This window comes from Bombina bombina, chromosome 2 (genome assembly GCF_027579735.1).
Source record: "Bombina bombina isolate aBomBom1 chromosome 2, aBomBom1.pri, whole genome shotgun sequence".
In the NCBI taxonomy this organism is placed as follows: domain Eukaryota; kingdom Metazoa; phylum Chordata; class Amphibia; order Anura; family Bombinatoridae; genus Bombina; species Bombina bombina.
Window position 1 is genome coordinate 1,412,667,327 of NC_069500.1, and position 17,622 is coordinate 1,412,684,948.

Below are 17,622 nucleotides of genomic sequence, written 5' to 3' on the forward strand. Positions count from 1 at the left end.
AATCCAGCCATGTGGAAAAAGACTAGGCCCCAATAAGTTTTATCACCAAACATATATAAAAAACGATTAAACATGCCAGCAAACGTTTTAAAATACACTTTTATAAGAGTATGTATCTCTATTAATAAGCCTGATACCAGTCGCTATCACTGCATTTAAGGCTTTACTTACATTACTTCGGTATCAGCAGCATTTTCTAGCAAATTCCATCCCTAGAAAAATATTTTAACTGCACATACCTTATTGCAGGAAAACCTGCACGCTATTCCCCCTCTGAAGTTACCTCACTCCTCAGAATATGTGAGAACAGCAAAGGATCTTAGTTACTTCTGCTAAGATCATAGAAAACGCAGGCAGATTCTTCTTCCAAATACTGCCTGAGATAAACAGTACACTCCGGTACCATTTAAAAATAACAAACTTTTGATTGAAGAAATAAACTAAGTATAAAACACCACAGTCCTCTTACGACCTCCATCTTAGTTGAGAGTTGCAAGAGAATGACTGGATATGGCAGTGAGGGGAGGAGCTATAGCAGCTCTGCTGTGGGTGATCCTCTTGCAACGTCCTGTTGGGAAGGAGAATATTCCATAAGTAATGGATGATCCGTAGACTGGATACACTTAACAAGAGAAAAGGCATTGTGCTGCTGGACAGCACAACAATAGTGACCCTGCACAGCATTATTCATGTTCCTCCCTTACACCCTGCAGCATGTATAACTCATAAGTGTCCAGGAAAACATGGCCGAGGTGGTAACCCTACCTGTATCACATTACATACAGCACCAAGCTAACCTGTATCACATTCCATACAGCACCCAGCTAACCTGTTTCACATTACATACAGCACCCAGCTAACCTGTTTCACATTACATACAGCACCCAGCTAACCTCTTTCACATTTAATACAGCCCCCAGATTACCTGTATCACATTACATACAGCATCCAGCTAACCTGTATCACATTACATAAAAACCCCAGCTAACCTGTATCACATTACATACAGCACCCAGCTAACCTGTTTCACATTACATACAGCCCCCAGCTAATCTGTATCACATTACATACAGCACCCAGTTAAACTGTTTCATATTACATACAGCCCCCAGCTAACCTGTTTCACATTACATACAGCCCCCAGCTAACCTGTATCACATTACATACACAGCACCCTGCTAACCTGTATCACATTACATACACAGCACCCTGCTAACCTGTATCACATTACATACAGCACCCTGCTAAGCTGTATCACATTACATACAGCACCCAGCTAACCTGTATCACATTACATACACAGCACCCTGCTAACCTGTATCACATTATATACAGCCCCCAGCTAATCTGTATCATATTACATACAGCATCCAGCTAACCTGTTTCTTATTACAAACTGTACCTGGATAAATAATAGTATATAATTCACAGCACCTGTGTGGTGCCACATACAATACACCATGTTAATATTATAAATGTGTCCTTATTTAAATTGGGTCATGCCCCCCCCCCCCCCATTATTCAGCGGCCTTATGTAGGGTAATAAGATGCTTATCCTGACACACTTGATTCAAATCTAAACAATTTGTCATCACATACAACACCTGCCCGTATTCTACAGTATGTGTCCTACTTCTAGTTCATCCTCTATGTGTTTATTAACAGCAGAGTGTGCAGAAAATAAATGCTGTTAAAACAAACTGCCGGGCATGTAAAACAATCAGATGGTAATCGTGGTGTGGTCGCACGCCTGTCTCACCTCACAAAGGTGCTCTGTTATATAAAGGTAAATTAAACACAGCACAGTGTGGCAGATGTTATGTTTCCAGTGAATACTGGAGGATGCACATTAAATGCACATAAATTGTCAGCCCTTATGGTTTTTCTTGTCCTCGGGCACCGTTATTTTACTCATTTTCTGCTATTTGACATTTGAAAGGTGTTTATCACTCAGTATGCATATTTTACCTGCATTTTTTTTTTCCAACAACCCACCTGCGTTTCAAGTAGCATACCTTTAAGGCATGTAAATTAGCACGGAGAGAGATGATTAAAAGCAAAAATAGTTCATTAATGTATGAATGATAACATGACAAATTATTATACCCAGTCAAAAGAAAATTGTCATACTTCCCATTTAAGATTTGGATATATATATATATGTGTGTGTATGTATGTGTTAAATATATATGTATATAAATATGTGTGTGTGTGTGTGTGTGTGTGTGTATGTATGTGTTAAAAATATATATATATATATATATATATATATATATAAAAGTCCAGATAAAGTGCACTCTCACTTATAAGTCATCAGATCAGGTTAGGGTGGAGAGAGAGAGCAGAAGAGAGAGAAGAAGAGATATATATATATATATACAGTATATATATATATATATATATATATATATATATATATATATATAGTAGGTCTGTAGATGGAGGGCACTCACAGGACTTATAGAAAATGATCATCTCCGAATCTTTTGCTGGGAGCCCGTTGTGATGTGCTGCTTGCACTTACGAAGATTATGAATTGTCTTGAAGAAGGCCTCTAGATGGGCCGAAACGTCGACATTCTTTGATGTGAAACTGATGTTGTAAATAAAGATTGCATTTTCTATAAGTCCTGTGAGTGCCCTCCATACTTTATACTTTAATTTGAGGATTGCACCCAGGCTTTGGCGACACATATATACTCAAACTCAAACCTGTAGAAAGCGTTCAGTCCATTTCAATTGCTGTCCTTTATTTTCCTTATATTACTCCTTTTTTTCCTCTTTGTTTTGTTTTCCTGCTCCTATCCTAACTAGACTGTTGGAGGGTAAAGGAAGGGATGTACAAAGTTCAAGTATGTTCATATATTGGGTTAACATACACCCTCCTTCCCCAGTAGTATGGGATCCGAGGATCCATTATTATCAAGGAGCCAGAATATAACCATCAGTGCAACCATTTTATATATGCTAAAATGGATTGTCTATATTGAAATTGACAATAAAACATTAAACCATTTAACAAATAACTTATTAATATAGCTTTCGTGCACCCATAGTACAAATCCGTGTCCATATTCATAGAAAGAGTAAAAGGGGAAATAGAGCAGGGAAAAAAAAAAAGAAAGAAAAAGGGACACCTCAAATCACTCACTCTCCTCCACCCTGGCTGTAGATTCCTCCAGCCTATCTCATCAACCTATCAAGAAGTAATGTTAGGCATCACCTGCCGTTCATAAAGCGCTGTCCATTCCCCTCGTAGAGAGGCTGATAGCATGTATTCCATCTGAGATAATGGTGTCAAAATCAGTCTTTGAAGAGCCGATCCCACAGTCTCAAGGTAGGGTTCGCATTTTTTTTAAAAACAGTGGGAGTCTGGAGACGACATCCAGTTTAGTATCATACTGTTCTATAAAAAGTTGTTTTAGCAGTCTATTTTTAAAACTCACTATGGTTGGTGCTTTTCTGTCAACCCAACATATTAAGCCTCACTATGGAGGGAGAGATCTTAGAACTGAGTCAGAATAGGATGTAGTTTAACCAGTATCTTGTCCCAGTCAAAAAACATAATTTATGCTTACCTGATAAATTTATTTCTCTTGTAGTGTAGTCAGTCCACGGGTCATCCATTACTTATGGGTTTATATCTCTTCCCCAACAGGAAGTTGCAAGAGGATCACCCAAGCAGAGCTGCTATATAGCTCCTCCCCTCACATGTCATATCCAGTCATTCGACCGAAACAAGACAAGAAAGGAGAAACCATAGGGTGCAGTGGTGACTGGAGTTTAATTAAAAATTTAGATCTGCCTTAAAAGACAGGGCGGGCCGTGGACTGACTACACTACAAGAGAAATAAATTTATCAGGTAAGCATAAATTATGTTTTCTCTTGTTAAGTGTAGTCAGTCCACGGGTCATCCATTACTTATGGGATACTAATACCAAAGCTAAAGTACACGGATGAAGGGAGGGACAAGGCAGGAACTTTAAACGGAGGGAACCACTGCCTGAAGTACCTTTCTCCCAAAAATAGCCTCCGAAGAAGCAAAAGTGTCAAATTTGTAAAACTTTGAAAAAGTGTGAAGTGAAGACCAAGTCGCAGCCTTGCAAATCTGTTCAACAGAGGCCTCATTTTTAAAGGCCCAGGTGGAAGCCACAGCTCTAGTAAAATGAGCTGTAATTCTTTCAGGAGGCTGCTGTCCAGCAGTCTCATAGGCTAAACGTATTATGCTACGAAGCCAAAAAGAGAGAGAGGTAGCCGAAGCCTTTTGACCTCTCCTCTGTCCAGAGTAAACGACAAACAGGGAAGAAGTTTGACGAAAATCTTTAGTTGCCTGCAAATGGAACTTCAGGGCACGGACTACGTCCAGATTATGCAAAAGCCGTTCCTTCTTTGAAGAAGGGTTAGGACACAATGATGGAACAACAATCTCTTGATTGATATTCCTGTTAGAAACTACCTTAGGTAAGAACCCAGGTTTAGTACGCAGAACTATATGGTCTGAATGAAAAATCAGATAAGGAGAATCACAATGTAAGGCAGATAACTCAGAGACTCTTCGAGCCGAGGAAATAGCCATCAAAAACAGAACTTTCCAAGATAACAGCTTAATATCAATGGAATGAAGGGGTTCAAATGAACGCCTTGCAGGACGTTAAGAACTAAGTTTAAGCTCCTCGGCGGAGCAACAGTCTTAAACATAGGCTTAATCCTAGCCAAAGCCTGACAAAAAGCCTGAACGTCTGGAATTTCTGCCAGACGCTTGTGTAGAAGAATAGACAGAGCAGAAATCTGTCCTTTTAACGAACTAGCGGATAAGCCCTTTTCTAAACCCTCTTGTAGAAAAGACAATATCCTAGGAATCCTAACCTTACTCCATGAGTAACTCTTGGATTCGCACCAATACAAATATTTACGCCATATCTTATGGTAAATTCTTCTGGTAACAGGTTTCCTAGCCTGTATTAAGGTATCAATAACCGACTCCGAGAAGCCACGCTTTGATAGAATCAAGCGTTCAATCTCCATGCAGTCAGCCTCAGAGAAATTAGATTTGGATGGTTGAAAGGACCCTGAATTAGAAGGTCCTGCCTCAGAGGCAGAGACCATGGTGGACAGGACGACATGTCTACTAGGTCTGCATACCAGGTCCTGCGTGGCCACGCAGGCGCTATCAGAATCACTGATGCTCTCTCCTGTTTGATCTTGGCAATCAGTCGAGGAAGCATCGGAAATGGTGGAAACACATAAGCCATGTTGAAGACCCAAGGGGCTGTCAGAGCATCTATCAGCACCGCTCCCGGGTCCCTGGACCTGGATCCGTAGCAAGGAAGCTTGGCGTTCTGGCGAGACGCCATGAGATCCAGATCTGGTTTGCCCCAACGATGAATCAGTTGAGCGAAGACCTCCGGATGAAGTTCCCACTCCCCCGGATGAAAAGTCTGGCGACTTAGAAAATCCGCCTCCCAGTTCTCCACGCCTGGGATGTAGATTGCTGACAGGTGGCAAGAGTGAGACTCTGCCCAGCAAATTATCTTTGAGACTTCCAACATCGCTAGGGAACTCCTGGTTCCCCCTTGATGATTGATGTAAGCCACAGTCGTGATGTTGTCCGACTGAAATCTGATGAACCTCAGAGTTGCTAACTGAGGCCAAGCTAGAAGAGCATTGAATATTGCTCTTAACTCCAGAATATTTATTGGGAGGAGTTTCTCCTCCTGAGTCCATGATCCCTGAGCCTTCAGGGAATTCCAGACTGCGCCCCAACCTAGAAGGCTGGCGTCTGTTGTTACAATCGTCCAATCTGGCCTGCGAAAGGTCATCCCCTTGGACAGGTGGGGCAGAGAAAGCCACCATAGAAGAGAATCTCTGGTCTCTTGGTCCATATTCAGTAGAGGGGACAAATCTGAATAATCCCCATTCCACTGACTTAGCATGCACAATTGCAGCGGTCTGAGATGCAGTCGCGCAAATGGTACTATGTCCATTGCCGCTACCATTAAGCCGATTACTTCCATGCACTGAGCTACTGACGGGTGTGGAATGGAATGAAGGGCACGGCAAGCATTTAGAAGTTTTGATAACCTGGCCTCCGTCAGGTAAATTTTCATCTCTACAGAATCTATAAGAGTCCCTAGGAAGGGAACCCTTGTGAGTGGTAATAGAGAACTCTTTTCCACGTTCACCTTCCACCCATGCGACCTCAGAAATGCAAGAACTATCTCTGTATGAGACTTTGCAGTTTGAAAACTTGACGCTTGTATCAGAATGTCGTCTAGGTACGGAGCCACCGCTATGCCTCGCGGTCTTAGTACCGCCAGAAGTGAGCCCAGAACTTTTGTAAAGATTCTTGGAGCCGTAGCTAACCCGAAGTGAAGAGCTACAAACTGGTAATGCCTGTCTAGGAAGGCAAATCTTAGGTACCAATAATGATCCTTGTGAATCGGTATGTGAAGGTAGGCATCCTTTAAGTCCACAGTGGTCATGTACTGACCCTCTTGGATCATGGGTAGGATGGTTCGAATAGTTTCCATTTTGAATGATGGAACTCTTAGGAATTTGTTTAGGATTTTTAAGTCCAAGATTGGTCTGAAGGTTCCCTCTTTCTTGGGAACCACAGATTTGAATAGAATCCCTGCCCGTGTTCCGTCCGCGGAACTGGGTGGATCACCCCCATTAGTAAGAGGTCTTGTACACAGCGTAGAAACGCCTCTTTCTTTATTTGGTTTGCTGATAACCTTGAAAGATGAAATCTCCCTTGTGGAGGAGAAGCTTTGAAGTCCAGAAGATATCCCTGAGATATTATCTCCAACGCCCAGGGATCCTGGACATCTCTTGCCCAAGCCTGGGCGAAGAGAGAAAGTCTGCCCCCCACTAGATCCGTTTCCGGATAGGGGGCCCTCTCTTCATGCTGTCTTAGGGGCAGCAGCAGGTTTTCTGGCCTGCTTGCCCTTGTTCCAGGACTGGTTAGTTTTCCAGCCCTGTCTGTAACGAGCAACAGCTCCTTCCTGTTTTGGAGCGGAGGAAGTTGATGCTGCTCCTGCCTTGAGGTTACGAAAAGCACGAAAATTAGACTGTTTGGCCTTTGATTTGGCCCTGTCCTGAGGTAGAGCATGGCCCTTACCTCCCGTAATGTCAGCGATAATTTCTTTCAAGCCGGGCCCGAATAAGGTCTGCCCTTTGAAAGGAATATTAAGCAATTTAGATTTAGAAGTCACGTCAGCTGACCAGGATTTAAGCCATAGCGCTCTGCGCGCTTGGATGGCGAATCCGGAGTTCTTAGCCGTAAGTTTGGTTAAATGTACAACGGCATCAGAAACAAATGCGTTAGCTAGCTTAAGTGCTTTAAGCTTGTTCATAATTTCATCCAATGGAGCTGTGCGAATGGCCTCTTCCAGAGACTCAAACCAGAATGCCGCCGCAGCAGTGACAGGCGCAATGCATGCAAGGGGCTGTAAGATAAAACCTTGTTGAACAAACATTTTCTTAAGGTAACCTTCTAATTTTTTATCCATTGGATCTGAAAAGGCACAACTATCCTCCACCGGGATAGTGGTACGCTTAGCTAAAGTAGAAACCGCTCCCTCCACCTTAGGGACCGTCTGCCATAAGTCTCGTGTGGTGGGGTCTATAGGAAACATTTTCCTAAATATGGGAGGAGGGGAAAAAGGCACACCGGGTCTATCCCACTCCTTGCTAATAATCTCTGTAAGCCTTTTAGGTATAGGAAACACGTCAGTACACACCGGTACCGCATAGTATCTATCCAACCTACATAATTTTTCTGGAACTGCAACCGTGTTACAATCATTCAGAGCCGCTAATACCTCCCCTAGCAATATGCGGAGGTTCTCAAGCTTAAATTTAAAATTAGAAATCTCTGAATCCAGTCTCCCTGGATCAGATCCGTCACCCACAGAATGAAGCTCTCCGTCTTCATGTTCTGCAAATTGTGACGCAGTATCGGACATGGCTCTCACATCATCAGCGCGCTCTGTCCTTAACCCAGAGCTATCAAGCTTGCCTCTTAATTCTGGCAATTTAGATAATACTTCTGTCATAACAGTAGCCATGTCTTGCAAAGTGATTTGTAAGGGCCTCCCTGATGTACTTGGCGCCACAAAATCACGCACCTCCTGAGCGGGAGGCGAAGGTTCTGACACGTGAGGAGAGTTAGTCGGCATAACTTCCCCCTCGTTGTCTGGTGATAATTTCTTTGCATGTAAAGACTGACTTTTATTTAAAGTTACATCAATGCATTTAGTACACAACCTTCTATGGGGCTCCACATTGGCCTTCATACATAGTGAACAAACAGATTCATCTGTGTCAGACATGTTTAAACAGACTAGCAATGAGACTAGCAAGCTTGGAAAATACTTTTCAAATACATTTACAAGCAATATAAAAAACGCTACTGTGTCTTTAAGAAGCACAAAAAGCTGTCACAGTTGAAATAACAATGAACCAAATTAGTTATAGCAACCAAATTTTCACAGTAAATGTATTAAGTTAGCAAAGGATTGCACCCACCAGCAAATGGATGATTAACCCCTTAATACCCAAAAACGGATAACAATTTAATAATTAACGTTTTTATCACAGTCAAACACACTGTCACAGGTCTGCTGTGACTGATTACCTCCCTCAAAATGAATTTTGAAGACCCCTGAGCTCTCTAGAGACGTCCTGGATCATGGAGGATGAAGTAGGAAGATTGTGACTGAATTTTTACTGCGCAAAATAGCGCTAAAATAGGCCCCTCCCACTCATATTACAACAGTGGGGAAGCTCAGTTAACTGTTTCTATGCAGAAACAAAAGTTAGCCATGTGGTAAAAATCATGCCCCAATAAGTTTTATCACCAAGTACCTCACAAAAAACGATTAACATGCCAGTAAACGTTTTGAACATACATTTTAAAAGTTATGAAGTGTTATTAATAAGCCTGCTACCAGTCGCTTTTACTGCAGTTAAGGCTCACACATTACTTCAGTATTAACAGTATTTTCTGAGTCAAATTCCATTCCCTAGAAAAATACTTCAGTGTACACACACTCCTCAGCCTAATACCAGTCGCTACCACTGCATTTAAGGCTGAACTTACATTACATTGGTATCAGCAGTAATTTCTCAGTCAATTCTATTGCTTAGAAAAATAATTTACTGCACATACCTCGTTTGCAGGGGGGCCCTGCATGCTATTCCCCTTTTCTGAAGTTACCTCACTCCTCAGAATGTGCGAGAACAGCCAGTGGATCTTAGTTACGTCTGCTAAGAACATAGAAAACGCAGGCAGATTCTTCTTCTAATGCTGCCTGAGAAACAAACAGCACACTCCGGTGCCATTTAAAATAACAAACTTTTGATTGAAGAAATAAACTAAGTTTAAAAACACCACAGACCTCTCACAACGACCTATCTTTAGTTAGGTTGCAAGAGAATGACTGGATATGACATGTGAGGGGAGGAGCTATATAGCAGCTCTGCTTGGGTGATCCTCTTGCAACTTCCTGTTGGGGAAGAGATATAATCCCATAAGTAATGGATGACCCGTGGACTGACTACACTTAACAAGAGAAAAATGAATCATCTTCTCAGTTATAGAAACAGATATATGAAAATATTGCAATTGGCACCAAAAATATTTGATTTTAGGACAGTGATAAAAGTAGTGATGGAAGTCAGGATTTGCCATGTGACATTTGACACAGTGATTAGGAATGGAGGGTTTCCAAATAGAGAGACGTTTGGGAGTGAGATAGTCTTGGTGGATGATACAAGTCTGAGATTGTCTACGTTGTGTAGAGAGAGTAGCTCTCCTAACCCTATCCAGCCTGGTTTTAATGTCAGGAACAGAGAGATCCCCAAAACTTCCATTTATTAAGAATATTTTCCTGTACAGACAGCACAGTTGAGCCTATCAGGATTTGGTAAATGGTGGAGAGAGAAAATGTGCCCATGCGAAATGCCATTTGTGTTAGAGCAAAGGGTGATTTGTCCTAGAAATGTCACCCCTCCTAAGACTGTCAATGTAATGCCTAATCTGTAAGTAGGCATAGAAGTGTGTTTGTGGAATATCAAATTGACTGCGTATATCCTGAAAAGTTTTTACCGTATGAACGTTATAGTCTAATATGTCACCTATAGATTTGATGCCCCTTTCCCTCCACAACAAAAAATAGTGGGTTATCAGAGCCCGCTGGGGACTCAATATTGCCCATCAATGGAATTAGTCTGGGTGATGGGAAAGAAAACCCCATACAATGATGGGCTAAACTCCAAGCTCTCAAGGTATCTTTATATATTGGATTTGATTTTACAAGCCACATCTCCCAGGATAGCCTGTTCTTATTCCCGATGGCAGAAGTGTGAAGTGTCTAACTGTCAGTCTAGTACCAGCCATATTAGTGCGGCCCAATTACATAGCTGAATGTTGGGGAGTCCCAAACCTCCACTGCGATAAGGAAGATGTAATTTTTTGGCTGCCAGTCGTGGTTTTCTAGAGGACCATAAGAATGAGCCAATAGTCCTCTGCAATTAGGATAAATCCTTTTTAAGGAGTAAGAAAGGAAGCATCAATAACGGATATAAAATTCGAGGTAGGATAACCATTTTAATAAGGCTAATACGCCCAATCAGACTTAAAGGAAGTTTGGTATAATTCTGTAATTGGTTAAAAAGAGTAGTGAATTAAGTCGTCAAGTTAATGTTGTATAGGCGCCATGGCTCAGAGTGTAAATGGCTAGGTAGGTGAGTTTGGAAGTAACAACTCGAAATGGGTAAGAAGTGTTGTATTTAGGATTTTTTTTAAGCCACAATAGTTCCGATTTGGACATATTCACTCTATATCCTGAGAAACTGCCAAAGTCATGTATTATTTTCAGAATAGTAGGAATATGTCTCTTGGGATTTTCCACAAACAGCATCATGTTATCTGCGTATAGCGTATATATCTATATTGATAACAGGAAAGGATTGTCAAAGTTTAATTGCTCAAGGGCAATGTTGAAGAGTAGTGGGGATAATGGGCATCTGGTCCCTCTCTGCAACTCCACATCCTCAGAGAAGAATCCATTTGTCATTATTCTGACTATCGGGGAATTGCTAATGCTATTAATAATACTGAGAAAGGAGAAATGTTGCAGAGCGTGGGATAAAGTGTAGAAGTGTGATCACATGAACTCTCCACATACACCGTGTGAACACTTTTCACTGATCCGGTACAAGGTAAAGTTACACAAGTGAGAGTCACTAAATGGGAGGACACCCTCCAGACGTTCCCCACAGAAACAATGGCGGTAAGGATCTGGAAATGAGTGTACACCACAAGTCTTTCATATGCAAGATGTGTGTTGTGTGTAATAGGACTCGTACCTGTCAACCTCCGGAACGTATCAGGCAGAAGTAGGGGCTGACTGCAAATCCGTCGTTTCACTTCAATACAAAGTGCCTCCTTTTCCTTAGGGGTATTTCAGCTGAGTCCTATAACCGCCGTTCACTGGCGGTTGCATCGATTTCCAATCCTCCTCCCATATGACAACCTGAGCTGTGTGTGCAGTACGGTGACCACCTCCGGTCCGTGCTCACTCTGTAGGCCTCAAGCGTAAACAAGGACAAAAACAGAAATAGAGGAGCATAGACCGGGTGGTATGCAAGTAAAACGATTTATTTCAAATTAGCACCGTAGCGCGACATGAGAGAAGTCAAATAAACAAAATGCACAAAAAATGTGGAGGGGATAAACACCCCGGGTTAAACACGGAAAAATATATACACAGTAGGGCTGGAAAATATCAGGTAAACGCGTTTCAGCGTGTAGCCTTACTCATTACCTGTTTTAAAAAAAGTACATTGTGCACTATAAAACAACCAGCCCTAGCTCCCATTGGTCAGTGGGTACACACCCTTTTTCTTCTCCTGACCAATTGAATGCTAAATATTACGTCAGCTCCATATTACCAATCAGAGTGAAGCATTAAGCAACATTGTAGTAAACACAGTGCAGATGCACGCATATATTTATCACTAAACAGAGATCGCACTAGTTACAAGCATTCTTATGCAAAAGAAACGATACAAAAGAAATAGTAGAAAAAAGAGAAAAAATATTATATATAATAAAATAAAATAATATAAGAGCCTCAAACCTAGCAGGTATACATAGACTCGCATTAGGAAATATAATCATTGCGTTACAACAGATACTGTCAGGGAAATTTAGTAATCTAGTATAAATTTGAATTTCATAGGCTATAGAAATTATCCCTTTGCTGTGAGCCGGTGAGGATAGATCAGGAGCACCTGCAGAAAATGGATTCAAAATATATATATATTAGAATAAGTATTGGATGGAGCATATATTCATTGTCATCAACCAGTATATGAAATACAAAAAAACAAACAAAAATGGTTAAATGCATGGAAAAAAGAATTTTCATACATAAGCTCATAATACTTGTAAATATATATACCCATATGTACAATCATACCACACAAAAAAGAGATTGTCTGAAATCAAATCCGATTGTCATAATCCTCATAATCTCAACTAGCCCAAGCTGAATCTACCAGACAGAAAGCGTTTGTAACTGGGCTAGTAAGATGAATTACACAGGGAGAGATCAGACCATTGGTTTTGAGTCAGATCCACCATAGCAGAAACCCTGCACACAGGGTCACAGAGACCATGTCCGGATACACAATATAGTGACAATATAAGTCCATATAAAATATATATAGATGTATTTAAATTTAAATAAATATATGAGGTATGTGTCAAAGGGTACCATGATGTCACAGAAACGCATAAAGGAGTACAAAACAGTACAAACAATACAGAACAAAAGACAGGATAACAGAGATGCGAGATAAGATATATAGGAGTATATGGGTATGTGATGTAAATGTAAAGGAATATATAAATATATATATACCAACCCATTCGCTGACCACCAGCTACCCACCCAGGGGGGGTCAAGGATTACCGAGAGGTGTGTCTCCTACAAATATATATATATATATATATATATATATATATATATATATACAAATATATCCATAAGGGGTCACCAAAAATTGATGAGGTCAAATTCCGAGTTGAGGCCTTCTGGAACCCTAGTTCTAAGCTTGAAGATCCAGAAGACCTCCCTCTCACCCAACTTGCGGTTTCTATCCTGTCCCCCCTTTAATGGTGGTATACGTTCAATGATGGTCCAAGCAAAGGTGAGATCTCCTTTGAGTGTATCCCTGAAAAGTGATTTACAAGTGGAGTGGTGAGTACACCTGCTCTGATGTCCGCTAGGTGTTCCTTTATGCGTGTTCTGGCCTCCCTGGTGGTAAGCCCTACATATTGAACAGAGCAGGCTTCACAACTGATCACATATATGACAAATATATAGGTCTACATTTGTCATATATGTGATCAGTTGTGAAGCCTGCTCTGTTCAATATGTAGGGCTTACCACCAGGGAGGCCAGAACACGCATAAAGGAACACCTAGCGGACATCAGAGCAGGTGTACTCACCACTCCACTTGTAAATCACTTTTCAGGGATACACTTAAAGGAGATCTCAACCTTCGCTTGGACCATCATTGAACGTATACCACCATTAAAGGGGGGACAGGATAGAAACCGCAAGTTGGGTGAGAGGGAGGTCTTCTGGATCTTCAAGCTTAGAACTAGGGTTCCAGAAGGCCTCAACTCGGAATTTGACCTCATCAATTTTTGGTGACCCCTTATGGATATATTTATATATATATATATATTTTTTGTAGGAGACACACCTCTCGGTAATCCTTGACCCACCTGGGTGGGTAGCTGGTGGTCAGCGAATAGGTTGGTATATATATATATATATATATATATATATTCCTTTATATTTACATCACATACCCATATACTCCTATATATCTTATCTCGCATCTCTGTTATCCTGTCTTTTGTTCTGTATTGTTTGTACTGTTTTGTACTCCTTTATGCGTTTCTGTGACATCATGGTACCCTTTGACACATACCTCATATATTTATTTAAATTTAAATACATCTATATATATTTTATATGGACTTATATTGTCACTATATTGTGTATCCGGACATGGTCTCTGTGACCCTGTGTGCAGGGTTTCTGCCATGGTGGGTCTGACTCAAAACCAATGGTCTGATCTCTCCCTGTGTAATTCATCTTACTAGCCCAGTTACAAACGCTTTCTGTCTGGTAGATTCAGCTTGGGCTAGTTGAGATTATGAGGATTATGACAATCGGATTTGATTTCAGACAATCTCTTTTTTGTGTGGTATGATTGTACATATGGGTATATATATTTACAAGTATTATGAGCTTATGTATGAAAATTCTTTTTTCCATGCATTTAACCATTTTTGTTTGTTTTTTTGTATTTCATATACTGGTTGATGACAATGAATATATGCTCCATCCAATACTTATTCTAATATATATATATTTTGAATCCATTTTCTGCAGGTGCTCCTGATCTATCCTCACCGGCTCACAGCAAAGGGATAATTTCTATAGCCTATGAAATTCAAATTTATACTAGATTACTAAATTTCCCTGACAGTATCTGTTGTAACGCAATGATTATATTTCCTAATGCGAGTCTATGTATACCTGCTAGGTTTGAGGCTCTTATATTATTTTATTTTATTATATATAATATTTTTTCTCTTTTTTCTACTATTTCTTTTGTATCGTTTCTTTTGCATAAGAATGCTTGTAACTAGTGCGATCTCTGTTTAGTGATAAATATATGCGTGCATCTGCACTGTGTTTACTGAGAAAGGAGCCCTGGAAATTAAAATATTTCATAGCTGTCAGTAAATGAGCCCATTCCACCTGATCGAAGGCCTTCTCTGCATCCAGGGACTGCAGAAAGGCCTCCAATCTGGCATCCTCTGGGCCATTCACCCTGTGGGACCAGTAATAATTTATGATATAAAGTACTCTTCTGACATTAAAGGGACACTGAACCCAATTTTTTCTTTCATGATTCGGATAGAGCATGAAATTTGAAGCAACTTTCTAATTTACTCCTATTATCAAATTCTCTTTATTCTCTTGGTATCTTTATTTGAAATGCAAGAATGTAAGTTTAGATTTTTGGTGAACAACCTGGGTTGTCCTTGCTGATTGGTGGATACATTCATCCACCAATAAAAAGTGCTGCCCAGAGTCCTGAACCAAGAAAAAAGCTTATATGCCTTCTTTTTCACATAAAGATAGCAAGAGAATGAAGAAAATTTGAAAATAGGAGTAAATTAGAAAGTTCCTTAAAATTACATGCTCAATCTGAATCACGAAAGAAAAAATTTGGGTACAGTGTCCCTTTAACTACTGAGGAGCGTTTAAAAACAAAACTTGTTTGATCCGAGTGCAACAGAGAGGGTAAAATGGGTTTTAAACGATTTGCCAATAATTTTGTGAAGATTTTATAGTCCGATTTTAGGAGGGAGATTGGGCGATATGATTCTGGGAGGGTAGCTTCAATGTGATAGAATATCAGCACTGCCGCTACTGTCCAAGTGCTCGAGTGACAGTGGTAAAAAACTGCTATTTCCCCAAATATAATGCAACAAACGTAGAGTCACCAGCACTGTATTTTATACCTTTATTTGGAATCTAAACGTTTGTTGCATGATTCTGGGAGGGATGGGTCTTTGCCTGATTTAGGGATGAGAGTAACATGAGCCGGGGTGAATATTTTGGAGGCAGAGATCTTAGAACTGAAATACGCATCAAAGAGCCTAACTAGATGGGGAGAGAGCCGTGACTGTAAGATTCGATAAAATTTTATCGGGAGTCCATCCGGGCCAGATGTTTTACTGAGGGCTAAAGAAGAGATAGTGTTGCTCACCTCCTCTCCGAAGATAGGTGAATTTAATAGCTCTACTTGGTCTTGAGTGAGTCTAGGAATTTTAAGAGAATTCCAAAATGCTGAGCTTGTGGCTGCAGAGCCACTCACTTGTTTAGAGTCCAATTCTGAGAAGAAGCGAGCAAAACAATCAGCAATATCTTTTGGATTGGAATAGCGTTTGCCCTTGTGAATTATATGTGCAATGTATTTTTTAGCTGATCTCCGTTGAGCAAGGGTCGCCAAAAGTCTGCCAGCCCTGTTACCATGTCGATAAAATTTAGAACCTGATTTAATCAACTGTGAGGCTAGAACCTCAGAGCTTTTGACAAATATTTCTTTATGAAGCTAAACAGATTGGCCACATTTCAAATGCCTCGTTTCTATTGGGATGAATATGGCCGACGGGACAGTCATTGAATACATCAGAGATGCTTATGGAGGGCTCTTCTACAATAACCCTTTTCCTTTTCCCATTTCTACCTGGGACCAGTGTACCTGCCTCCTTCCTCTTTTACTGATAGGGGTGTAGGTAGAGTTGTGGGTAAAAATATTCTTTTTCTTTTTTCTTGTGTGCCCACATATTATCTGCTTTACCCCCCTCCCCCCAGCTATACTTTTTTTATTTTTGTTAGATCTTTCTTGTTAAAAATGTACATAAGTATATTGCTTTATTTAATGACATGCTATATAACTACACTTATCACTTTTTGTCAGTGAAATACTACAGAGAAATCTCTATATGCATTTAAAATTCCCTTTTTAAAATATGAATCCTAGTAAAACGTTTACACACCCTATGGAGACCGCAGGAGCTGTTAGATACTCTATTAATACACTGTGCAGGGCTCAGAGGGCGTTCACAGGCTGTATAGCCCCATAAGATACTGCATTGGCTGTGATCAATGCCGGGGGTTATTTGTATTATTCATAAAAAGGTATTTAATATGATCGATTTAAATGTGTTATGCTGGGGATAAATCAGATTTTTATGTCATTGTTGTACTTATTGTAGTGATAATAATAATAATAAAACTATTCACTTAAGCTACTAAGACTCTTATAAAATACCAAATCTCTTGTGGCTTATTACTGAAATGGTATTAATAAATCACATCTGTAACTTCTGTTTACTGAATGAGCACAATAACATTATGCAAACGCACAGGATAACTCACCTGCTTAGTCTTCTGAGCTCTCCACAGCTGAAAATAAAGAAGAAGAAAAATATTACACAATGATGAACGATGAACCTGTCAAGACATACAAGGAGCATATAACATATTAACAAGGAGCATATAACATACTAATAAGGAGAATATAACATACTAACAAGGAGCATATAACATATTAACAAGGAGCATATAACATACTAACAAGGAGCATATAACATACTAATAAGAAGCATATAACATACTAACAAGGAGCATATAACATACTAACAAGGAGCATATAACATACCAACAAGGAGCATGTAACATACTAACAAGCAGCATATAACATACTAACAAGGAACATGTAACATACTAACAAGGAGCATATGACATACTAACAAGGAGCATATAACATACTAAAAAGGAGCATATAACATAATAACAAGGAGCATATAACATACTAACAAGGAGCATATAACATACTAACAAGGAGCATGTGACATACTAACAAGGAGAATATAACATACTAACAAGGAGCATGTGACATACCAACAAGGAGCATATAACATACTAACAAGGAGCATATAACATACTAACAAG

General features: G+C 40.1%; 1 protein-coding gene across 1 annotated transcript in view; it reads right to left on the bottom strand.

The window, feature by feature from the left end:
• The window catches only part of SFXN5 (sideroflexin 5), a 923,442-nt gene that overhangs the window by 690,577 nt on the left and 215,243 nt on the right, over positions 1–17,622 (bottom strand). The window contains exon 4 of the mRNA XM_053704357.1: positions 17,047–17,073. Coding sequence (XP_053560332.1) covers positions 17,047–17,073 — 27 coding nt within the window. The remainder of the gene's footprint in view (positions 1–17,046; positions 17,074–17,622) is intronic.